General features: G+C 45.9%; 1 protein-coding gene across 15 annotated transcripts in view; it reads left to right on the forward strand.

Moving 5' to 3' along the window:
* The window catches only part of LOC109869149 (basement membrane-specific heparan sulfate proteoglycan core protein), a 168,433-nt gene that overhangs the window by 81,597 nt on the left and 61,058 nt on the right, over positions 1-25,778 (forward strand). For 13 of the 15 annotated variants that reach the window (XM_031803516.1, XM_031803527.1, XM_031803515.1 and 10 more), the window contains 27 exons: positions 1,298-1,438; positions 5,225-5,388; positions 5,864-6,043; positions 6,686-6,882; positions 7,142-7,289; positions 7,577-7,704; positions 8,578-8,664; positions 8,778-8,836; positions 9,143-9,204; positions 9,483-9,623; positions 10,124-10,297; positions 10,912-11,085; positions 11,384-11,502; positions 11,689-11,800; positions 12,059-12,172; positions 12,395-12,522; positions 13,952-14,038; positions 20,605-20,675; positions 20,822-20,889; positions 21,084-21,224; positions 21,503-21,694; positions 22,179-22,217; positions 23,658-23,897; positions 24,020-24,100; positions 24,867-24,950; positions 25,334-25,426; positions 25,602-25,691. In XM_031803516.1, the coding sequence (XP_031659376.1) occupies positions 1,298-1,438; positions 5,225-5,388; positions 5,864-6,043; positions 6,686-6,882; positions 7,142-7,289; positions 7,577-7,704; positions 8,578-8,664; positions 8,778-8,836; positions 9,143-9,204; positions 9,483-9,623; positions 10,124-10,297; positions 10,912-11,085; positions 11,384-11,502; positions 11,689-11,800; positions 12,059-12,172; positions 12,395-12,522; positions 13,952-14,038; positions 20,605-20,675; positions 20,822-20,889; positions 21,084-21,224; positions 21,503-21,694; positions 22,179-22,217; positions 23,658-23,897; positions 24,020-24,100; positions 24,867-24,950; positions 25,334-25,426; positions 25,602-25,691 (3,314 nt within the window). The remainder of the gene's footprint in view (positions 1-1,297; positions 1,439-5,224; positions 5,389-5,863; positions 6,044-6,685; positions 6,883-7,141; positions 7,290-7,576; positions 7,705-8,577; positions 8,665-8,777; positions 8,837-9,142; positions 9,205-9,482; positions 9,624-10,123; positions 10,298-10,911; positions 11,086-11,383; positions 11,503-11,688; positions 11,801-12,058; positions 12,173-12,394; positions 12,523-13,951; positions 14,039-20,604; positions 20,676-20,821; positions 20,890-21,083; positions 21,225-21,502; positions 21,695-22,178; positions 22,218-23,657; positions 23,898-24,019; positions 24,101-24,866; positions 24,951-25,333; positions 25,427-25,601; positions 25,692-25,778) is intronic. The other 2 variants (XM_031803528.1, XM_031803529.1) reach the window with 1 other exon arrangement.

Below are 25,778 nucleotides of genomic sequence, written 5' to 3' on the forward strand. Positions count from 1 at the left end.
TGCTGGAATCATGCTGGAAAGGATAGCTGCTGGGACCATGCTGGAAAGGACATCTACCATATATGCTGGGACCATGCTGGAAAGGATAGCTGCTGGAACCATGCTGGAAAGGACATCCACCATATCTGCTGGGACCATGCTGGAGAGGACAACCACCATATCTGCTGGGACCATGCTGGAAAGGATAGCTGCTGGGACCATGCTGGAAAGGACAACCACCATATCTGCTGGGACCATGCTGGAAAGGACATCTACCATATCTGCTGGGACCATGCTGGAAAGGATAGCTGCTGGGACCATGCTGGAAAGGATAGCTGCTGGAACCATGCTGGAAAGGATAGCTGCTGGGGCCATGCTGGAAAGGATAGCTGCTGGAACCATGCTGGAGAGGATAGCTGCTGGGGCCATGCTGGAAAGGATAGCTGCTGGAACCATGCTGGAAAGGATAGCTGCTGGGACCATGCTAGAAAGGATAGCTGCTGGAACCATGCTGGAAAGGATAGCTGCTGGGACTATGCTGGAAAGGATAGCTGCTGGAACCATGCTGGAAAGGATAGCTGCTGGGACCATGCTGGAAAGGATAGCTGCTGGAACCATGCTGGAAAGGATAGCTGCTGGGACTATGCTGGAAAGGATAGCTGCTGGGGCCATGCTGGAAAGGATAGCTGCTGGGACTATGCTGGAAAGGATAGCTGCTGGAACCATGCTGGAAAGGATAGCTGCTGGGACTATGCTGGAAAGGATAGCTGCTGGAACCATGCTGGAAAGGATAGCTGCTGGGACCATGCTGGAAAGGATAGCTGCTGGAACCATGCTGGAAAGGATAGCTGCTGGAACCATGCTGGAAAGGATAGCTGCTGGGACTATGCTGGAAAGGATAGCTGCTGGGGCCATGCTGGAAAGGATAGCTGCTGGGACTATGCTGGAAAGGATAGCTGCTGGAACCATGCTGGAAAGGATAGCTGCTGGGACTATGCTGGAAAGGATAGCTGCTGGAACCATGCTGGAAAGGACAATGTGAGAAGGAAAGATCAGAGCCAGCAGGGTATGGTTTGTGTTGGCTCTGTAGTGGGAATCAGGTATTGTGTACTACTCTTCCCTGGAATGTGCCACCACAACACTGTATAAAGACCATATAATGAATTATTTCAATAATAAAATGGCTTTGTGAGTATATGAAATGCCTAAAATGTTATCTGTCTGCATCCATTTGCCTGTTCTATGTCTGTTTAATGTCTTCTATTTGCACCGTACTGTCCTTTCGTTCAGTTTTGTCATCCTCTCTCATCGTCACCAGGAAACTGTCCCGACGGTCACTTCAGTGTGGAGGGACGTTGTATCTCCTGCTTCTGCTTCGGCATCACCAAGAACTGTGGGAACACTGGACGCTACCGAAACCAGATCAATCTGCGCTTCACTGACGAGGACGACTTCAAAGGTACTGGACATCACCAAATACTAATGCCTGTCATACACGTCATGATTGATGTCATTTTTTCTTAACTAAACATTTTGCGAAAAGGTCGAGACATTTGTAATTGATTTTACTGAACATAAAAAAAGTCTTTAACCTCTTAAACGTAATGGCAAAGTGTAGATTTCTGCCTAAATAGACATACCCTAAAGTAACTGATATGTGTAATTACATGATTCTGACATGCGGAAACGTGGTATATCTGAAAATAAGACATCTGGGAGATTATGAGGAAATGATCAGAAGATAGATAGGGGTTACATAGTTCAGAACACACAAGATCAAGCACACACAGTTTTTTGTTGTTTTTGAAGTCATCTTTCATTGACAAGCTATAAATGAATTATTGATGACTAGAGCTGGAAACACACATCAGATGGCTTCCATAACATGTGAACAATATCAGAAGGGGAAAAAATGGGATTGATAGACCTAACAACTAGAAATGGGCAGATGTTTTAGTAAGTGGTGTCGGGTGTGGTTACGGGACGCTTCCATGTGTCCCTAAAGTGGTATATGTCTGTAAATTAAATAATTCTAGTGCTATTACATATTTGCAATCCCTAAATGCTATTTGTTCAGTATAAAAACAATTTATACCATGTCAACCTCACTCAAACATTGTGTTGGTGTTAGAAAGCAGACTGTATTTCAATCATCTCTGATGGCTGATCGAATGTTCGTGGGCAAGGAATTAATTAACAACATCTCCACCCCTCAACCTGTATTCTACAAGAGCACAGACACAAGGGACAACAGACACACCGGTCTCTACGTTGCAGATGAGCTTGAAGGCAGTCATCAATGCCCTTGGACCACAGAAGGTATTTGCACTGGTGACAGACGATGCTGCGAACATGAAGGCTGCTTGGTCTAAAGTGGAGGAGTCCGTCCCTCACATCACACCCATTGGCTGTGCTGCTCATGCCTTGAATCTGCTCCTCAAGGACATCAGGGCACTGAAAATAATGGATACACTCGACAAGAAAGCGACGGAAAGGGTTAGGTATGTGAAGGGTCATCAAGTTATAGCAGCAATCTATCTCACCAAGCAAAGTGAGAAGAATAAGAATAAGAGCACCACAATTGAAGCTGCCCAGAAACACCTGTTGGGGTGGTGTTGTCATCATGTTGGACAGTCTCTTGGATGGGAAGGAGTCTCTCCAGGAATGGCCATATCAGTCTGCCGATATGGACAGCCCCATCAAGAGGATCCTCCTGGATGTGGTATTTGGGGGGAGAGTGGTAAGCAGTCTGAAATACCTGAAAACTATAGCAGTAGTCATTGCACGGATTGAGGGACACAATGCCATCCTGTCTGATGTTCAGACTTTGCTTGCGGATGTAAGAGAAGAAATCCATACTGCCCTGCCCACTTCACTGTTGCTCCAAGCAGAGGAAACAGCAGTTCTGAAATACATCAAAAAGCGTGAAGGCTTCTGCCTGAAGCCCATACACACTGCAGCGTACATGTTGGACCTCAAGTATGCTGGCTAGAGCATCCACTCTGGTGCAGAGATCAACCAGGCCTATGGTGTCATCGCTACCATGTCTCTCCACCTTGACCTGGATGACTGCAAGGGTCTTGGCAGTCTGGCGAACTACACTTCCAAGCAATGGCTTTGGGATGGAGATGCAATATGGCAGTCATGCCAACATATCTCGTCAGCCACCTGGTGGAAGGGACTTGTGGATCTGACTTTGGATCAAATGCCACCAAATCCAGCCGCCTCAGGGCGCAACTGGTCCTTGTTTGGGAACACACACACTAAAGCACGCAACAGGCTGACCAATACAAGGGTTTAAAAATTGGTAGCCATCTGGGCAAAAAATGTGTCTTTTTGAGCCTGACAACAGGCCTACAAGCCCTCAGTCCAGCCTCTCTCAGCCTATTGCGGACAGTCTGAGCACTGATGAAGGGATTGTGCTTTTATTGTGTAACTTGGGCAGTTGTTGTTGCCATCCTGTACCTGTCCCGCAGGTGTGATGTTCGGATGTACCAATCCTGTGCAGGTGTTGTTACACGTGGTCTGCCACTGCGAGGACGATCAGCTGTCTGTCCTGTCTCCCTATAACGCTTTCTTAGGCGTCTCACAGTATGGACATTGCAATTTATTTCCCTGGCCACATCGGCAGTCCTCATGCCTCCTTGCAGCATGCCTAAGGCACTATCACTATCATCTGAGCAGGGACCCTGGGCATCTTTCTTTTGGTGTTTTTCAGAGTCAGTAGAAAGGCTTTGTTAGTGTCCTAAGTTTTCATAACTGTGACCTTAATTTCCTACCGTCTGTAAGCTGTTAGTGTCTTAATGACCGTTCCACAGGTGCATGTTCATGAATTGTTTATGGTTCATTGAACAAGCCTTGGGAAACAGTGTTTAAACCCTTTATAATGGGGATCTGTGAAGTTATATGGATTTTTACGAATTGTCTTTGAAAGACGGGGTCCTGAAAAAGGGACGTTTCTTTGTTTGATTAGTTTATAATTCCAAAGTAGATATTGTCTAACATTGAAATGACTTGTTACATAGGCCTATGTAAACTAAATTCAAACCATGAAAAGCAGACAACTTATAAAAAACGAAGTGCAATATAGTAGATTAGCTTTATAAAGTCATGAAAATAATTTACTTACAGATCTTAAAGTGGATCCAATCCTTCTAGAAGGCAATCTTCGTCAGCCGAGTCGAAATCCTCGTTGTCCATATCGCTCCCCTGATCCGAGTCCGACCAGTATTAGATTCAAAGCTTCTATGTCGGTATACTTATTCATAGCTGCCTTCTTTTTAGCTTCCTGTTCAATATTCTTCCCCCCCCCCCTTTTTTTTCTCGCTTGAGAAGCCATCTTTTATGCTAAAGCCATGAAATCTGTTTACAATGTAATGTATCGTGCTCTATGCAACTCATCTCTGAGCCGGGTAGCAATAGTTCACATCAAACTTTGCGCCGAATACAAAAAGTGTTCAATAGTACGCATTAAATGTTCTAGGCCTTGCTCTGTCCCACCCAGGTCCACTGCATATCCCTGGAAAGCTTATCTCATTGGCTACAAGACTGCCAAGGTGGTGTAGTAGCCAATCCCCTGTGTCATGGATGCCTTCGGCTCGTAAGGAGGCAACATCATATTTTTCACGCGCCAAGATATAGTCACTCGGTGGACATTTGATGTTGCCATTAAGTCACTCATCATCAGATAACATTAGATTCCTATCAACCGAAGGATTCCTTTCATACCCCCCATGTAGCTATAGCTCAAACACACACCAAATGGAAGCTTGCCTTGGAGGCTGTTTGGTGAAAACTTTGTGTAAAATAAGCATTTTGACTCTCTGGGCTGGAGATCAATAACGGTAGGTCACAGGCAGACAAATAAGACCGCCCTCATGATCTGAGGAGTCCCGGCTTTCTGTGTTTATTTAGTTTATGCTTCACAATGCTAACAGGAATGTAGGTAGCAGGCGTCTTGAAATGAGGTCATTGGCTCGGGCCTGCCCTTATAGATTCGTATGCCCATATATGGTAGTAAGTCCCACCAAAGATTTAAGGCACTGATCAATAACTAAGATAACCAAGCTGTCTGCAGACACCCTGCTTTTGCAGATAGAGGCTACCGTTCTCATACCAGACTGAATTAAACAAAACAAATCTAATAGGCTCCCCATTTAAGAGGTGTTAAGCATGAAAACGTTTGTTTATTGCATGAATGTCATAACTCTTATTTAATTTTCCCTGCCTCCCCCCCTAACTCCAGGAGTGAACGTGACTTACCCCTCTCGGCCGGGCACCCCTCCTCTCTCCTCCACTCAGCTCCTCATCAACCCAGAGGAAGAGGAGTTCCAGCTAGTCGACCTATCACGGCGCTTCCTCATCCTTGATTCATTTTGGACGCTGCCACGCCAGTTCCTGGGAAACAAGGTGCGGCGTCATCACTACATCAATTCCTGCTCTGCACTACTTTTGCCGTGTTCCCCTGTTTAGGCGTTGCATGCATCAACCAATGGTTGCATGCCACGTCAGGCACCATACTGCTATACCATAGGATGTGGCCTATCCAGGCGTTGGTATGGTTTGGCATGCATCAGTAACCTCTGAGCAGGAGAACATAACCCTTGTCTCTCCAATGACTCGACCTTGACATCATGTTGAAATTATCTTACACCAGCAAGATAACTACTATATGAATTAGATATTTAAATGCACATCTAAAAGTGTCAGCACACAGAAAGTGTGTCAGAAATGTTTAAGTTATATTCAAAGGAAGACGCTCCCTCACACTGCTTGTGTTACTCTTATTAATGGCTTACGTTTCAGCCTCACAGCCTTCGTCGGAGCTTTGTCTGGCTTATATAACTATGAAATGAATACGGCGGCTGAATGTCTGTTTATTTAGATTGACTCCTATGGAGGGTCCCTGAAGTACAAGGTGCGCTACACGCTGGCCCGTGGCGAGACTGAGCCTGAGGAGAAACCAGACGTGGTCCTGACCGGGAACGGTCAGAGACTGGTCTACCGCAGGGGCAACCCCACCCCCTCCAGAGAGGTCAACCAGAAGGAGATCAAGTTTATTGAGGTGGGTCCATCTGCCAACAACCTCCCCACTTTTAGCTTAGTCTGGTTCATATACACTTTGTCAAGCTCTTTATGAACAAAACAATGTAACTGTCTCTAGTCCTTATTTGTACAGTATAGCAGGGTTCCCCAACTGGCGGCCCACGGGCCAAATTTATCCCAAGGGCGATTTTATTTGGACCCATCCCAAAACACACATTTGTTTTTTATTGTTAGACATAAAATACTGTATAAATACCAGCAAATCAGCTCCAGTTGATTTCTATTTTGGAAATGTGTTCCAAGGTATTCCCACACATAATAGAGAGATACAGTATGTGATCGTATACGAATGTAAGCCAGGTTTGAAATGATTATGTTTTAGTCAAAGATGATCTATTAGGGCTTTCTTGCGGTCAAATTGCAGTCCACAAATGATTTGTAGAAAAAAATCTGCTGAATCTAATTGATGATCCCAGCAGTATAAGATCAGTGGTTTAAGATCATTTGTCTATGTCTTATCTATGATCCTATACTGGCTGACATGTTGCTGTCTAAACCTTCCATGGTGCAGTTAATGACCATTGTTTTAAATGTAGCCTTCTGGGCTGTGTGTGATCATGATCAATGTCTGACCTCCGATGGTTTGTGTGTGTTCATGTAGGACAACTGGCAGCACTCATCGGGTCGCCAGGTGTCCCGTGAGGACCTGATGATGACGCTGGCCAGCCTGGAGAGCATTAGCATCCGCACCGTCTACGACAACCACATGGTGAGCGTGGCGCTCAGCGACATCGTCATGGACACCACCACTGTGGAGTACAACATCCATGACAATGCCAAAGATGTGGAGGAGTGCAGGTGAGATCCCATAGACTGACTTCAGCCGAGGTTAAGATTTGAATTAGATGTTGTTTGTTATCGCTCCATAGAGTCACGGGCACTAAAAAGTGACTTAAACCGGGACAAAAAAGAGGAAGAGTGCTGAGAACCTTTTAGTTCTTGTAACTGTAGGTATACGGTAAATCAATTAGCATAGCATTGTATTGTATTGTGTTTTAATTGTAGGATAGTTTCTGTGGACAGTTGTAATGGCTTCCATGGTGTGTGTTCCTCCCAGGTGTCCCCCTGGCTACTCAGGACTGTCCTGTGAACAGTGCTCCACTGGCTTTGAGCGTGTGTCTGGGGGGAACTTCCTGGGATCCTGTGCTGGATGTAACTGTAACGGACACGCCAGCGCCTGCGACCCCATCAGTGGACAATGTCTGGTGAGGACTCCTCACAACACAACGTTATCATTATACTAAAGCCTGGCTGTGAATGTCAAAGCTTTGAAGTTGTATTCGACCTAGATGTCATTCAGCTGTAAATCGAATATGTTGCAAGTGTCGCGAATGTCTAGCAAACGCATTGAGTTGGTGGCTCTCACAGTCAGTGGCTGAATTGTTAACCTGACTGTAGTAGCTGTTTGCTGCACATTATTTGTTTAATGACCTGTGGACACGTGTACATAATATAGAGGTAGTAACTGAACTACGTTCCTCTCCTCCATCAGAGCTGTCAGCACAACACTGAAGGTCCTCAGTGTGACAAGTGCAGACCAGGCTACTTCGGTGACCCCAGACGAGGTCGCCCCGATGACTGCAAGCCCTGTCCCTGCCCATACACTGAGACATCCCGCAGGTGAGGGGTCACCATGAGGTCACACACACACACACACACATACAGTACACCGGAGTTGGGGAGTAGTGAACTACATGTAGTTCGAATAGTAATTGAACTACCTTTTCCAGTAGTTTGGCGGTAGTTGAACTGAATTCAAATCTAGGTAGTGTTTTCAGTAGTTAATCACTTTTTTGCCATGCTGCGGTATAGCTAACTACTGGAACTACATACTACTTTTTTTGCAAGAAGTAGGCAATCATTTTCTTTTCTTTTTGTTTTTTTTCTCTCGGCATCAGACCTGCCTAATTCTCACTTGAAACATAGTTTGTGTGTTTAATAGGCACGTTTCTACATTCTGTTAGAATATGACCACATAGTGATCTGTTCTGTTGATTTGCAGTCTGACATTTCAGATTTACATATGATCATTTTTGGATGTAGTGAACTACTTTTTCAAAGTATCTTTAGTTAAGTAACTATACTTTTCTTAAGGGTAACTTTAGTGTAGCTTAACTTGTGACGTAATTGGTAGCTTGGTTAGCTATATTTAGGCCATCATTGAAAATAAGAATTTGTTCTTAACTGACTTGCCTAGTTAAATAAAGGTAAAATATATTTTTTTAAATCGGAGTAGCTTTCCTGTGTGAGCCTGTGTGACACATACTCACACAGACAAACACACCGTGGGAGAGAGACAGAGAGATGGAAAGAGCTTTTTCACACAGCAGGTTTACGTCCATATTGGGTAGATTCACTAAGCACTCCAGAAGAGCATTGGGCTTATTCATACATTGCTGGTGTTGTCAACTTGTGACCCCTCTCGCTACCCATTAACTGGCAGCTGTAAATATTAATGTCCAAATCCTGTGACGTTTGTTTGTGACTCCTCAGGTTCTCCGACACCTGTTTCCTGGACCATGACTCCCAGGCCACGTGCGACGCCTGCGCGCCAGGCTACACCGGCCGTCGCTGTGAAAAGTAAGGAAGTGACAGTTTCCCCTTTCACCTCCTTCTTTAAAGAAATGCTAGCTTTAGTATATATGGAATAGTTATAAAAGATGTTGATGGAAGTGTTTGTTTTTCCCCCATAGGTGTGCATCTGGGTATCAGGGTAACCCATTGCAGCCCAATGGCAAATGTTTTACAACCCGTGAGTGTTTCTTGTTTTTTTTTTAGGCTTAAATGTGTTAGGAAAGTTATTCACCTGGACGGTTTTACCGAGACATTTGTACATATAAATGATGACTCTGCTTTATAGTGCATGCCATGCTTTATGTCCTACCTTTAAGAGCCCTGGTCTTGACCCAGGGTAATTATTAACATCAATCACACCTGCTGAGAAGGTGTGGTCATTGGCCTGGTATGTCGAGTGATTGTGGAGGGGTTTAGAGTTGGTGGAGCACCCCCAGGTGTTGATCCCATCTCCCCTCCCTCTGTCTCTCCCTCCCTCCTTCAGCAAACTCAAAGTGTGATATTCGAGGAACAGTGAATTCCAACAGCAGACCATGCGCCTGCAAGGTAACATACTACGTTGCTATGGCCTACTGTACTTTATGGCCTACTGTACTTTATATTAGATGTAGAAGTTTTGATATGCCATAGTAGAAGAGTACACTCGCAATCACCAACACGAACACCATTGTCAGTTCATAGAGGCAGTCATAAACCTGAGCCCGTTTAGCTTAGCTGCCGTTGTACAGTCATCCTTTACGATTACAGACAGTGACTGATGAGCCGGTTGGACAGCCAGGGTTTCATGGCAGATGTGCGTGGCTGATGTTTTCTGTGCGTTGCAGTCCAACGTGGCGGGGTCGCAGTGTGACGAGTGTAAGAGCGGCTCCTTCCACCTGACGGAGGACAACCCAGAGGGCTGTCTGCAGTGCTTCTGTATGGGCGTCACCAAGCAGTGTGTCAGCTCCACGTGGAGCCGAGACCAGGTCAGTGGCTCGGCCTTACTAGCACTCACACACACACAACTTCTATAGGGCATGGGAGTTAGTGGACTGGGAGGGGGCACATTTAGGGATCTGAAAATAAAAAGGAATGTACACGCACTAACATGGGAGTAACCATACTATACTGACTCCTAACAGTCAGCTAACAGACAAACAGTTTTCTACTGCAAGCCGGGAGTTTCCAGCTCTGGTCCTGGAGATACACTGGGTGTGAAGGACCAGCGCACTTTGAAATAATCAGCTCATCATGGTGTTTGACGATTTGCTGAATCAAGTGTGTTAGCACTGTGCGTTGAAGAAGCATGCTCTACAGTTCATGGGAGAAGTAGTGCAGACACTTTAGGGGTCAGGAAATACAAGGAATGTACAAGCACGTCCCAAATCACAGCAGTGCATTGAGCCTGTCTTAATGTACCCGCACCCTTTTAGCTTGTACTTTGAGGAGAGGTGTCAAGGGTCTAAAGTGTGTTTGTGTCCCCCAGGTCCGTGGCGGTGTGAATGGTCAGCTCTTCTCCCTCTCCAACGGAGCCAATACCAGAACCATCACAGACGGCATCGCTCAGAGAGGCTCCTCGGAGGTGGCGTACCGCTCCTTCTCTGACATCCCCAAGGACATCTACTACTGGGTCCTACCAGACAGCTTCAGAGGAGACAAGGTGAGAGAGGGGAGAGAGTGGAGATAAGGGGAGAGAGTGGAGATAAGGGGAGAGAGTGGAGATAAGGGGAGAGAGTGGAGACAAGGGGAGAGAGGGGAGAGCGAGTGGAGATAAGGGGAGACGGGGGAGAGAGGGAAGAGGAGGAAGACGGGGAGGGGTGAGAGGGAAGACGGGGAGATGAGAGGGAAGACGGGGAGATGAGAGACAAGGGGAGATGAGTGGTTGGAGGCTTTGACTCTTTTTTTTTACACTTGCATGTATTTCTCCTCTTACCCTGAGAGTAGACTATAGGGACAGGAGAAACTGTCATCCACGTTTATTTTTTACTGAGTAGTCTTCCCTCTGGAAGCAAGGTGTGATTTAAATGTGGTCATGCTAGATGTCACCGTCCACATGCTCTCTCAACATGTGGAAAATATAGAGGCTAAATATAGAGGCTACATGAAGAGAAGCTCTCTACTAAGCTTTCATGGTCATGCACATGTCATCATGTGACCTGTGAACTGGCTAGCTTTAGAGTCTCATGGAGTGAAATACCTTTCCACCGTCCAGTAGAGTTAAGAGAATGGTTGTTCTAGAATCTTGAACGTCTCTTTCTGACATGTTGTTGCCAGGTGACAGCCTACGGCGGGGAGCTGCGCTACACTGTGCATTACGAGCCCCGGCAACGCTCCCTGGTGATTGACAGACAGCCAGACGTGGTTCTCCAAGGCAACGGCATCTTCCTGGAACACTTCTCCCAGATTAAGCCCCTCCCCCCCGCCACTGTCACTGTCACCTTCAGAGAAGTGGGTCACCGTGTGTGTGTGTGTGTGTGTGTGTGTGTGTGTGTGTGTGTGTGTGTGTGTGTGTGTGTGTGTGTGTGTGTGTGTGTGTGTGTGTGCACTCAGGTGCTCGAGTGTTTATTTTTTGACGGATTCTTAACTGTTTGTAATCTTAACATCAACATACAATACCATGTTGTCTTCGTTGATGATCTTGTTTAAATGACCTAATTAGATTATATTATAATCCCAACTCCAGTCCTGAGTTTGCCATGGAAGTGTTGCACTGAGCTTTGTTTCTCTCTCCCTGTGTTTCCTCCAGTCTGCATGGAAGCGTGCTGATGGACAGCCCTGCACACGTGAACACCTCCTCATGGCCTTGGCTGACACTACAGTCTTCATGATCAGAGCCACCTACGCTGTCAACATGGTTGAGTCCAGGTAAAACCGAACCAGGTGCCCTGTTGAGATTCACTCCGAATGATTCCACATGATTAGGATTCTTAAGAATAGTTTAGGAAACAGCTCTCAGTAGGCTCTACTGTAAACACCCATGTGGCTGATGTTGTTATGGTTGTTGTTGTTGTTGTTGTTGTTGCCTCACCTGTGTCGCTGTCTGTTGTTCAGTCTCTCAGACATCCGGATGGACATTGCAGTGCCACATTCCACAGGCAACGAACGGGCCCTGGAAGTGGAGGAGTGTGCCTGTCCCCAGGGCTACAACGGTCCATCATGTCAGGTACAGCACACACATACCACAAAAATCAATGTACTGTACATCCTGATCTTATAGCTCCTCCTCTGTTACCTCTTCGAGTTGTAAAGTTCCAGTATGCTCACTTTGTTCCGTGGTACTGTAGACGTCTCGGAAAGAAACACAGAGTGGGACTCTTAGAGCTGTAATGGAACGGCAAGACAGTCAACTGTGCTGCATGCCTTGTTTCCACTCCACGGGCCCATGTTGTTTTCCCATGTCTTTCAATCTGTTTCTATACAGGAGTGTGATGTGGGCTACACCCGTACAGGCTCTGGGCTCTACCTGGGTACCTGTGAGAGGTGCGACTGTAACGGCCACGCCAGCGGCTGTGACCTGGAGACAGGCGCGTGCTTGGTAAGTCGCTCCACCCTCCGGTTGTAATGTATGCCAGTAGTACAGTGCTACAGCTGCACTTGGCTTTGAAGTCTGCTATGGAATGCGCTAATGGTTTCATGGCGAATCCCAACATGTGGAAACAGGTTCCGAACACACATGGGCTCATAATAGGATTTCACTGTTCCATGGATGGATCCGCCACTCTCTCTCTCTTCCCTCTCATGTGTCTCCCTTTTTTAGCAATGCCTTCACAACACGGCCGGCCCAAGGTGTGAGCGCTGTTTGCCAGGTTTCTACGGCAACCCTATGACGGACGGACCTCAGGCTTGTCAGTCCTGCCCCTGCCCTGGCACTTCCCCCAGCAACCAGTGAGTTCACTCCTCCTCATGTACTCTACAGCAGCGATTCTGGTTGGTCGCGACCTAAATTTGGGTCGCGGTAGCATTTGAATGGGTCGAGTGTCTCTGAGTATTTATTTAAATGAAAAAGTACTCCGGTCTGAACTTAAACTAGATTACTAAAAACCTGCTTGAAAGTGGTAGAAACTCATTAAATAATTTAATCTCTGTACAAATTTTCTTCAATCACGGTATTTAGAGATATTGGCAGCTCTATTCCGGTGGATTTGGCTGATTTTGTGGTCTCAAACTAGTGACCTTGTAAATTATTATTATTCATCAAGAATCTGCTTGAAGAAATGCTGCAATTACTTAAAAAATATAGTATTAAAAGTAGTTTTCGGCCCTAGTACATCGCAGTGCTACAGGCGTCTCTACAGACTTGGGTTCGATCCCGGGCTGTATCACAACCGGCCGTGATCGGGAGTCCCATAGGTTGACGCACAATTGGCCCAGCATCGTCCGACTTTACTTGGCTCATTGCTCTCTAGCGACTCCTTGTGGCTGGCAGGCGCCCAAAGACTGACCTCGGTTGTCAGTTGAACAGTGTTTCCTCCGACACATTGGTGCGGCTGGCTTCCGGGTTAAGCGGCTGAGTGTTAAGAAGCACGGTTTGGCGGGTCATGTTTCGGGGGACGCATGACTCGACCTTCGCTTCCAGAGCCCATTCGGGAGTTGCAGCGATGAGACGAGATCGACATTGGGGGTAAAATACAAAAAATACAACAACAAAAAATGACAATGTTAATATTGGATCGTGACTGAGACAACCGGTTTTAATTTGGGTCCCAAGGCAAAACCAGTTGAGAACCAATGCTCTACAGTAGTGGTTCCCAAACTGTGGGGTGCGTGGGGCGGAATGGAAGGATTAGGTTTTCTAGCCCATAGATATTGTTGTAATATCACATGAATACACATTAGACATAGCAGAATGTATAGAACTGCAAGAAAATGTGCTTTAAAACTGCAACATTTTCTTTGGACCTAATGACAAAATGTGTAGAGTTGTAGGAAATAAGCTTTAAACCTGCAAAATTCTCATGATTTTCCCCAATGCTGGAAGTGGGGCCCTGAGTGAAAAAATTTGGTAACCCCTGCTCTTCAGAACAGAACTACACCTTTAGATGGATCAATGTCTCTGGAACAAGCTCCTGACCTATTGTCTTCAAAAAAACATCTTTCATCTACTTATAAAACACTACATTTAACTGATGGGTCAACCTCATAGAGATCAAAGTTCATTTGGTGGTCAACCTGCTCTTTGTAAAGACATTTGATCTGTCAATGACTGGTCATGCAGTTCGCACTGTTGTGTCAGCGATAACCTTGATATTTAGAATGCAGAGTAGGGTTGTCTACTGGTTTACAAGACCGATGAAAGTATTTTCCTTCCCTGCAGGTATTCTCTGTCTTGCTACAAGGATGCGGACGGTCAGCCGACATGTGATAACTGTCCCCCTGGCTCCACCGGCCGGCGCTGCGAAAGGTAAGACTCGCTCCATCTCCACCTAACCCTTCCAGCCTTACTGGTCAGTGGTCTGGGGATGCTGGGCTGGCCAAAGCACGGAAAGCAGAGGTGACTAGTCTGGCACCCACTTGTTTCCTTTATTAAAACGGGTATAGTAGCATGTCTGTCCGATTTGCATCCCTCTTTCAACCAGTCACTCCCACCAGTCATGATTGATATGTGAGTGTTTCGTGGAGTGGTGTGGGAGAAGCGAATCTCAAACCAACGCCACCCATTCCAGTTAGTTAGTAAAGGTTTCTCTGGGTCGGGTTTGGTCTCCGCAGTAGCACTGCTCTTTATGCTATTTGAGCGGTCAATATCTGGGTTGTGTTAATGCGCTTGGCAAATGGACATTGTGTTTATCAATGGGCATTTTTGTTTTAAAAATGTGTCTGGTGTTCCATGGGATTACACGTGTCATAATCAGTTGTGTTACTGGCTTTTACGACAAGAAAAGTAATAAGTGGTGAAACCAAGTCTTTCCGTGTTTGGACTTGTAGTTGTGTCCTGAGGAAACCTTCTGTCACATGGCTTTTGCGTTCTCTCCTTTGCCTTAGCTTGATTGCTTTGCCAGAACTTTCTCTGAGTCTCCTGCTTTAGCTGCTTGTTAAAAGGTTTAGAAGCTGTGGGCTAATACTGCCAGTGTTTATGCCTGGGCCATGTTGACATTATTCTCCCTACAAGGCATAAATCTATTTTCTAATGTCATGTCTGTTTGACGACTCTTTGCTACTCGATGTGCAAAGATGACAATGAGGTGACTGGGGTAGACAAACATTTGGTATGTTTTGATAAGTTGACCCTGCCCTATGTCTCATTTTAATGTTTTGATCATTAAGAAAACAAGACAGTTGTGTGGACCCGTACCTGCAAGAGGACTATGAGGGTTTCCTACCGCCCGGGTGTGGTGAGGCAGTGTTCAACTTTAGCCTGAGGAAACATGTGTTGCCAGAGGGCAGTGGAGACGAGGAGGAGAGGGAGGAGGATTATGATGAGGAGGAGGAGGACACACGCTTCAGCCCACAGCCAGACGAGGAGAAGGAGGAGATGGACTACAGCCCACAGCCAGATGAGGAGAAGGAGGAGGAGATGGACTACAGCCCACAGCCAGACGAGGAGAGGGAGGAGGAGATGGACTACAGCCCACAGCCAGACGAGGAGAGGGAGGAGGAGATAGACTACAGCCCACAGCCAGACGAGGAGAAGGAGGAGGAGATAGACTACAGCCCACAGCCAGACGAGGAGGAGGAGGAGGAGATAGACTACAGCCCACAGCCAGACGAGGAGAAGGAGGAGGAGACAGACTATAGTCCGCAGCCAGATGAGGAGCATGATGAGACAGATTATAGTCCGCAGCCAGATGAGGAGGACACTGAATACAGCCAACAGCCAGATGAGGAAAAAGAGGAGAACACAGATTATAGCCAAAGACCATACACCCCCACATGGAGCCTACTGTCCACTACCAGCCACCGTACCCAACCCTCTCACCCTACCATCCCTACTCGCCCTACCACTCGCCCACCCGCTCCCACTCGCCCAGCCACTCACCCTACGACTCCTACTCACCCAGCCACTCACCCTACGACTCCTACTCACCCAACCACAACCACCCCCATAGCTGACATGGTCCGAGTCCACCTGAATAGGACTCCACCCAGGGTTCCATCGCTGAACACGCCCAGCCCTGAGGTTAGAGAGCACAGCTTCCAGTTCCTAATGAGGCTCCACATGAACCGCTTCAACCAGCGCCTCAGCATGTTGGAGAGCAACACCCTGGACATCAGGGAGGGCATCCAGGCCATGAGGGGCCAGCAGAGCAATCTCAGCACCCAGCTGGAGATGCTGCAGTCACAGTCTGTCCTGGAGAAGAAGGAGAGGGTGGGCGAACTGGAGAGTAGCTACACAGACATGGAAACTCGTCTGAAAAGGCTGGAGGGTCGTCTGGAGATTGTGATAGATGGGTTTACTGCCCTGGCTCAGGAGATGAACAAGGTGAAACGCGTCAGACACAGAGCACGGTCTGCTAAGGAGGCGATGGCTCTGCCACCAGTGTCCACAGCCTTAGTGCCAATGGTTACCACAATTCGACACTCCTTCAGGACTTCTCAATTAACAACCGTGACAACACTGAGATCCAATGTCGGGACTCAATCCACAACCACCAGGTCACAAACTAGAGCCACAGTCCCCAATAGCTTATCCACGCCCCGTCTCCCTGCTAAGAAAGCCACAATGGCCCATAAGTCCACCACCAAAACAGTCAAACAAACTACAAAACCTAAACCATTAACTAGATCCACCAAAATAAATGTCAATTCAAAGTCCAGCCCAAGACAAAATACTACCATAAGTAAACCCAAGACTAGCTCTAGACCACGTGGTACGACAAAGCCTAGCACTAGACCACGTAGTACAACAAAGCCTGAAACAAAGGCTACGGTGGCCAAGCTTCATGTGACAGCTGATAAGCGCTCAACACAGACACGTCAATCAAAACCAAGGGAAGCTGTAGACGACCTGGCTAACACTAAATATCAGCTGGCACCACCATCCCATAAACGTAAGCCTCCAACACAGGTGTCCAAGTCACGGAATGAAGCTGCTAAAAAGGGAAAGGATGCTTCTCGTGCTAGGAGCAACGATAAAAAAGACAGTGCCTTTAGATCAGTTGCACCTCATTCAAAGGTTCAACCCAATGTTAAACTCAAAGAAACAGTTGTCAAGAAACCATCCGACTCAAACGATGGTAACTCTCGACCTAACTTGGAAACCACTGCTCCAGACTCATACCAGTTGGCCCCACCGTCCCACAAAGTTCAGGAAGTGTCAAAAGCTAAAACAAGTTACTCCGAGAAAGTTCTCACCACCACGTCGGCACCCACCAAAACGGCCTCTTCTTCAAAGCGTTCCAGGTTAACAACGAAGAGTAAAGTCAAAGCTACTAGTTCCAAGAGACGCCCACAGAAGAAGAAAGCCCAGCCCCAGTCCAATGTTCTGGACCTGCTCAAACTACTTCAAAGGAATGATCAAAAATCATCCCAAAAGAACAAGAAACAGAAGCAAGATGGTTCCGATGGTTCTTTTCACATTGTTTTAGGAAGGCTAGCCATTCCAATCAAAATTATCCCTGATTATTAGGGACATTTATATATATTTTTAAACTTGAACAAATTTCAACATGTATCTAAAAGAATCTGTTTGTGGTCCTGATATTTATGCTTATTTTTATTATGTATTTGTATCTATGGAATAAGTCGAATTATTTCTTTGAGTTGAGAGTAACTTCTTCATGTAGAGGCAACATTGTTATTGTGTTTAAAGCTCCATCATGAAATAATATACAGTTACCATATTCAAAGTTGTGTATTTACAGGAGTTGTTTGGTGCTATTTTCCTTTAGCCCAGTGGGTCAGACTACCTCAAGACGTACACATACAGTATTTAGTATTACATTTAAACTTTCACAGCAGACTTTATAAATTACCCCTATTATATGGACAAATTGTACATGTAAAATTTGATTTAGCCCAATCATGCAAGTACAGTGCATTCGGAAAGTATTCAGACCCCCTTGACTTTTTCCACATTTTGTTAAGTTACAGCCTTATTCTAAAATGGATTCAAATTTTTTTCCCTCATCAATCTACACACAATACCCCATAATGACAAAGCAAAAACTGGTTTTACAAAACTGAAATATAACATTTACATACGTATTCAGACCCTTTACTCAGTATTTTTGTTGAAGCACCTTTTGCCGCAGTTACAGCCTTGAGTCTTCTTCGGTATGACCGTACAAGCTTGGCGCACCTATATTTGGGGAGTTTCTCCCATTCTTCTCTGCAGATTCTCTCAAGCTCTGTCATGTTGGATTGGGAGCGTCGCTGTACAGCTATTTTCAGGTCTCTCCAGAGATGTTCGATCGGCTTCAAGTCCGGGCTCTGGCTAGGCCACTCAAGGACATTCACAGACATGTCCCGAAGCCACTCCTGCGTTTTTTTTGGCTGTGTGCTTAGGGTCGTTATCCTGTTGGAAGGTAAACCTTTGCCCCAGTCTGAGGTACTGAGAGCTCTGGAACAGGTTTTCATCAAGGATCTTTATGTAATTTGCTCCGTTCATCTTTCCCTCGATGGTGACTAGTCTCCCAGTCCCTGCTGCTGAAAAACATCCCCACAGCATGATGCTGCCACCACCATGCTTCACCATAGGGATGGTATTGGCCAGGTGATAAGCGGTGCCTGATTTCCTCCAGGCGTGACACTTGGCATTCAGGCCAAATAGTTCAATCTTGGTTTCATCAGACCAAATAATCTTGTTTCTCATGGTCTGAGAGTCCTTTAGGTGCCCTTTGGCAAACTCCAAGCGGGGTGTGATGTGTCTTTTACTAAGGAGTGGAATCTATCTGGCCACTTTATCATAAAGGCCTGATTGGTGAAGTGCTGCAGAGATGTTTGTCCTTCTGGAAGGTTCTCCCATCTCCACAGAGGAACTCTGGAGCTCTGTCAGAGTGACCAAGGTCCTTCTCCACCGATTGCTCAGTTTGGCCCGGGTGACCAGTGGTTCCAAACTACTTTCATTTAAGAATGATGTAGGCCTCTGTGTTCTTGGGGACCTTCAATGCTGCAGAAATGTTTTGGTACCCTTCCCCAGATCTGTGCCTCGACACAGTCCTGTGTCAGAGCTTTATGGACAATTCCTTTGACCTCATGGCTTGGTTTTTACTCTGACATACACTGTCAACTGTGGGACATTATATAGACAGGTGTGTGCCTTTCCAAATCAATTGAATGTATCACAGGTGGACTCCAATCAAGTTGTATAAACATCTCAAGGATGATCAATGGAAACAGGATGCACCTGATCTCAATTTCGAGTCTCATAGCAAAGGGTTTGAATATGCAAATAAGTTGTTTCTATTTTTATTTTTTTATACATTTGCTAAAAATGTCTAAAAACCTGTTTTCACTTCATCATTATGGGGTTGATTATTAGGTTGATGAGGACAAAATCGATTTAATCTATTTTAGAATAAGGCTGTAACGTATCAGAATGTGGGAAAAGTGAAGGGGTCCGAATACTTTCTGAATGCACTGTATATGTGTACGAGTGGAGGCTGGTGGGAGCAGCTATAAGAGGATGCGCTCAGTTTAATGGCTGGAATGGAATAAATGGAACGGTATCAAACACATCACAAAACAGTATGGACTCTGTTCCATGAATTCTATTCCAGCCATTACAATGAGCCCATCCTCCTATAGCTCCCCCCACCAGCCTCCACTGATGTATACTTTACAGTACTGCCAGTTAAGTATTTGAAGTGAGTTTGCCCAAGCTTTCCGACGTCCCTATGTTCAGGTGTAAATCTGTTTTAATTCCATCTGCTATTGTGATTGGATGACTATCGATATGATTGTGTATGTAAATGTGATTGTGGTGTATTATGTATTTATAGCATTCATTCGGCCCTTGCTGCCTTGTGATTGTACTTCAAATTATTTATTTTTTGCTTACTGTGCATAACCCAAATAGCAACATGAAACATGTAAAATGTCAACCCATTTCTTGACCTCAATAATATCCCAGATTTGGCTTCATCATGCATTGGTCAGATAGTTTCCAAAAACTGTTTTAGCTTCTTACTGTAAAGTTAGACTGGACAGGTTTTTCCAAAGTCCCATTGAAGCTGTGCGTTTGTTGGCTGTTCAACCGTGGAGCTTCCAGTGACAAGGTAAGAACTGGAGCAGCTAGGGTAGCTCTCCCCTAGGGTGGCCTGGCCTATTGGGCTCTTTAGCTGGACAGAGCTTTGGTGGATGGACATAGTGCCTCAGCTTGCTTCTTCTTAGCTTCTCAGTGTTATATCCTGATGCGATATGATGCCTCTTTCTGCACTTAGACTTCAATTCTCCGGTTCATTCTCTCTGCTCTGCTGTCTTTTATCAAGGTTTGGTGACACATTATTTTAAAATAGAAAATGAACTTTAACACAACCTTCCTCAGTTCATCTTCTAGCAACCTAATGAGAAGAGAGATGGTTTCAACATTTTGACCCATGTTGAGAGTTGTAGCATTGGCTGTGCTTTGTCTATCTACAACATCGCCAATACATACATACCTTTTAGCCTTCTTTTGCATCTGGGATACTCAAAAGTCAGTGGATTTTCAAGTGGTGTAGCAAATCTGTATGTGTCCCAATGTGATTGTGAGTAGTGTTTAAAAAATAAACCCCCCTCATAATTGCAGGGGACCTGGGGAATGCCTAGTGCATGGACAATGGAAATCCACAATGAATAAATTGTTGCTGTTGGCTAATAATGTGACAGCTCTGTTGTGTAGCGTGTATACATCATGCGTAGTATTTGACTAGCAGTGTATTTTCATGTGTCTACTCTGGGCCAAGAATGTGCTGCGAGGACAAGCCTCATCACGTATCTCTTCACACGGCTCGCTCAGTTTCCTGCCCCCATTGCTCCTTCCCTGTGTGTGTCCTCTTTGACTGAAAATGTTTGTTTTAAAGTGTAAATGTTGGCTGTTCTCCTTTTCAGATGTGCTGCTGGGTACACAGGCAACCCCCAGCTTGGACAAACGTGTATTGTTGGCAACAATGATCTGAATGGTAGGTATAGATTATTCAATTAAATATAACTCTATCCCCCTCAGGGGCGGTGTTAACCGTGCTAACAGATTGTGGCTGTGTACATTATAGTATTTGGTGGAATGAAGGCACACTGAGTGAAACGCTCAGCTATGGCATGTTTACAGGTAATTGCTACGACTGTGATCAGAGAGGAAGTGAAGGATGCAATGGAAATGGTGTGTGTCGCTGCAAGGTAAGCAAACCAAGGCTTCGCTATGTTTTTCATTAAAACCGCCAGCCCCATTGACATCCTCCTATATCCTTATCCACTTGTTATCTCTCTAGGTTTGTCCCATATAAATATAGTCCCTTGAATGGCATTCCCATTCAAGTCTATGTTCTATGTATGTGTAGGTTCACCTCTCACACTATATCATTGTGTCTCAGATGAACGTTGAGGGCCCTGATTGCTCAAACTGTAAGCAGGGAACCTTCCACCTCAGCACAGACAACAAAGATGGCTGCCTGTCCTGCTTCTGCATGGGAGTCACTCAACAGTGCTCCAGCTCCTCCCACGACAGAGACCAGGTACCCAGGCGACAAGAACTAGGAAACGACTTCCTGAAAATAATATATGAGTAAATATGTGAAGAGAGCACTTTGAGAGCAGCCTGGCGCTGGTCTCATATTTGTTTGAGTTTGACGTGACAATGACCAATATAGGAATATAGGCAAGTCAACACACAAACATATACTTACAGCTCTGCTGAAAGCGCCGCAATTGCCAATAAAGTTCTACTGAACTGAATAAATGGTTTTCCTGTCTCTCTGAGTGCGATTGGTTTCCCTTCATGTGTGTCCTGCAGGTGTCATCCGTCTTTACCCCAGGCAACTTCCAGGGCTTTGCTTTGGTCAACCGGCAGCTCACCAACCGTATCTCCACCGGATTCACCGTGGAGGTGTCCACTGACGGCACCCAGCTCTCCTACAGCAACTTTGACTACCTGGACCAGGAGCCCCACTATTGGCAGCTGCCCGAGGCTTTCCAAGGGGATAAGGTGAGTCCCAGATGAGGATCTGTCCACCGTGGCCATCAGAGACGATACAAATGCTGTCCCGACGTCTACTCCCACTCTCTCGCTATATGGTGCGAAGTTCTTCTCATTCGGGAATCCTCTAGCATTCCTGCTCCTAACAGCGCTTAAATGCTCTCTCAATTTCTGCCTGAATGTCTGTGCTGGTCTTTGTTGTGAAAGGGTTTGCTAAATGAGTTATCGTAGAAAACACTAAGTTTGAGGGCCAATCTCATAGTGGGAAATTGTCGTTTGGTTGTATGCTCCATGAATTTACCGTGTATTACAGGCGGTAGAACCTCATCGGAAAGCATTGGCCATAGAAGTCAGTACTGTACTGTTTGTTGATGCATCTACTTTTAGAAAGCATCACATGGATGCATTTCATTATTTGTCTTGAGAAGATGTTGATGTTGATTCAAGTGTAATTGAGTTATTTTTACTCTTGGTTTGCCTGTCCACTCTATAGAAGGACGCTTTCTTTGCTCGTATGAGACGAGCGCACCAGGTAAACCAGAGCGGTGCTTGTCGTGTGGTGATGATTGTGGATTGACCAGTATCAAATCAAATTGTATTAGTCGCATGCGCCGAATACAACAGGTACAACCTTACAGTGAAAGGCTTTACTTACCAGCCCCTCACCAACGACAGTTTAAACATAAAAATCAAACTTTTTGTAAAGAATTGATGACTAAAATGTTTGCCTGTAATTCAAACAAAGGATTGGTGTGATTTGTCATTTGATCGTACTGATTTGATTTGATTTGTGTTGAGATAAATGCGTCCTACATTACCCTTGTTTTCTTGAGTGTAGGAGGTTTTGTGTGTTTGAGATGCATGGGTTTCCTGCATTTCCAATGGTCTCAAATTGTTCCTAGTTTCAGCTCCATTGTAGCAGCAATCAACATACAGCAATGGCCCTATTTACACACATTTCTGTAATATTAGGAATATTTCAGGTTCACATGCCATCGCGGGTTACGCTCTACGCGTATTGGTTACTTAGACGTCACTCTGTTTAATGGACCATTCACGCGGTGGATGACTCTGATGTAGTGCACTGAAGCGACTGAGTCAGGAGGAGTTTTGCAGACGTCTGACATTGATAGCCGTGAACAGCAGTTACGTTCTTCAAGTCCCCCATTAGTTCTAAAGGCTTCCCCTGGCTCCCACGTGGGGAATTAGAAAGTGATCACGGGAGCCTTGTTTATTCACAACACTAGAGAGACTCCGCCTGGACAGAGGAGCAACGGAGGAAGGATGTGTCCGTTTGGGACATGATGAAGTCTTCGAAGGGTAATGACACCTCCAGGTCCAAAAGAGCTAGCCAGGTATTCCTACTGTAGCCTAGCCACCCACTGCTATGTCCATACAACACATCTACTGACAACAGTACAACCCAGCCGCCCCCTCCCCCCTTCCCCTGATATGGATGGCCTTTTGGGATGTCAATTGCCATGACATCCTTGAAAGATAATCCCACCACCCTTAAGACAGTATGTGACTGGATATTTACTGTGGCATGGTAGACATCAGCATGAAAGCAACTGCAGCACGTTGACAGTACATTTACCAGATGCATGTCGTAAAAATGCACGTGTGTGTATTACAAACAGACCTGAATGGGATTGTGAGGCGCTCTGGAATTTGAAGAGAAGAGAGCCATGTTGTGTCTAATAGCCGACGTGTTTGGATGTTTTGCGTCAAGACTTCCCTGTTTTAGGATTGTAGAAACTAGAAAGTTCAATGGCCCCAGTGAGTGAAGTTGTGTACATACCACAGGGTTGTAGACCTGGTTAAGAGCATGACACAGCATGTCCCCCTACCAACACCCCCAGACCCCAGTGCTTGGTGTGTCTCTTACCTTGCATGGTGTGCGGTCTCCTTTGGGGAAACCCTCATGAGCCCCCCCCACCCACCCCACCACCCTCCCCATCCTCTCCCCCAGGAACAAGTGAAGAAGCTGGATGATGAGATCTGGGCAATCCTCTCCAACTTTCCAGCCGACTCTCCTCCCTTCCCTCCCTCCTCTTCCTCTGAGAGGAAGGTCCCCAGCGCCTCGTTTCGGGCCGGGTCTCGTACCCCCCTGAGGCCCCCCTCTCCCCCTTCCTCCCTCTCTGGTATCTCCTCCCAGGTACGGCCTACTAGTCCTCAGCCAGCCTCCCCAGGTCACTCTCCTCGACAGAAGGTACATCTAAAATAACCCCTATGAGAAACACTCAAGCCTTTAACTTTTAAGCTCATCCATAGTTGTTATTGTGGTCGTTACTGACTGGTTTACTCTCTTTTTGGGCCTGGTCCTGTTGACAGACTCAACAGCGGGGGACCAAGAACATAGTGGGTCCTCCTAGTGCTCCCAGTGGCCCCGGGCCTGCAGGGGCCTCCAGCCAGGTAGACATGATGACAGGCTGGCTGACTGACGGACGGACGGACAGGCTGACTGATTGGCTGGCTAAATGATGAACAGACGGACAGACAGACAACCAGACTGTCTGACTGCATATCCCTGCTCTTGACAAACACAAGCAGAGGAAAATGCCTCCCTCCATGTGATAACATACAGTGTACTGTAGCCAGGAAGATTAATCAACAACCGATCAGGTTGATCATAAAGTCATCCATTCACGAATCACGAGAGTGAATATTTCACAGGGTTATCCTGTATAGTTTTCCTTAGTATTGTCAAAGTGTTCGCCGCCTGGGTCTTTTTCAAAAGAACAAGAAAGAGAAGATAGGGCTGAAAAGGGCAGTATGTGCATAAATTCCATGACTAAGCAGGGTGTCATTTTCCTCTTTAAAGCACAGTACACAATTACTGTTAAAGTCGTACTCTGTAGTTCTTCACTTAAAGAGTAGCACTGGATCTGTAACCTATAATTATACTGTATAAGGGTCTAAACATGTCGACCAGTCACCTTTACAAGCTGTGATTTTCACATTATACACACTGGAAGCTGTTGTTTTAGTTGCCAGTTAACGCATGGTGTGAGTGTCACTTTGTCACCAAATAGTAGTTAACTAGTAGGGGACCAAAATGTAAACCCTTTCTCTGCTCTCCTCTCTACTGTGCTTGCGATGCCTCTCTCTCTCTCTCCTTGCGTATCTTTTGAGCTCTGTCTCTGGCTTGCTCTCTCATGCTTTCCTTCCTCTGCCCCAGTACGCTTTGTTCTACAAAGGTTTCAGCTTGCACCCGGATGACACGCTCTACTGGCAGCTCCCAGAGCAGTTCATAGGGGATAAGGTAACAGTACGAGCCAGGCCCAGCCTTCCTGCACCCTGACTGGGTGTTTACCCTTCGGTTAACCGTTTGGCCACAGAGCCACCCCACCATTCCTCCACCTGAACTATCAGAGCTGTGGAAGGGAAATGAAGGGCAGGGTGGCATGGCCAGACAACCCTGTGTAGTGTACAGCACTTATTGATTCATGATCCCTGTTTAACTAAGACACTTCTCCAAGTGGTGGGAGGTCAAGCATGACTCAGTTTTTATTGGAGAAGATGAACGTCTTAGAGAAATGTAATACATCATGTGTTCTATGATCGCTTCACGTTTTTTGCTCTTACAGAAAGACACATTTCTAATAGAAGAGGCCCTAAATGTATTTATCTCCACCTCTACAATAGGTGAACTCGTATGGTGGGAAGCTGAAGTATACCATCTCCTATGTAGCCGGCCAGAGAGGAACAGCCATCGAAGACGCTGATGTTCAGATTATTGTAAATATATACCAATAGTTAACATTGTGTTCAATCTCATTTACTGTTGTTGCATCCATTCCATAGCACATAGACCCCACAAGTTATGAACGTCATTCTCTTCCATGTACTGCTGTCGCATCAATTCGTTTTACACTCACCTGCCATGGGTTGCCCTTGTCATTGTTGCCCACAGGGAAATGACATCACCCTGGTGGCTCGCCAGCTGTGGCAGAGGGGAAAGGGGACAAGAGAGTCCCGCCAGTTTGAGCTCGTCTTCAGAGAGGTCAGTGTTCTACAGTAGCTGCGATCTTTATAGTCCCCAAATGGTGATTTGATTGTAAACCTTTACCATCCGTTCCTCATTGACACA

Source organism: Oncorhynchus kisutch, linkage group LG24 (assembly GCF_002021735.2).
Source record: "Oncorhynchus kisutch isolate 150728-3 linkage group LG24, Okis_V2, whole genome shotgun sequence".
Taxonomy (NCBI): domain Eukaryota; kingdom Metazoa; phylum Chordata; class Actinopteri; order Salmoniformes; family Salmonidae; genus Oncorhynchus; species Oncorhynchus kisutch.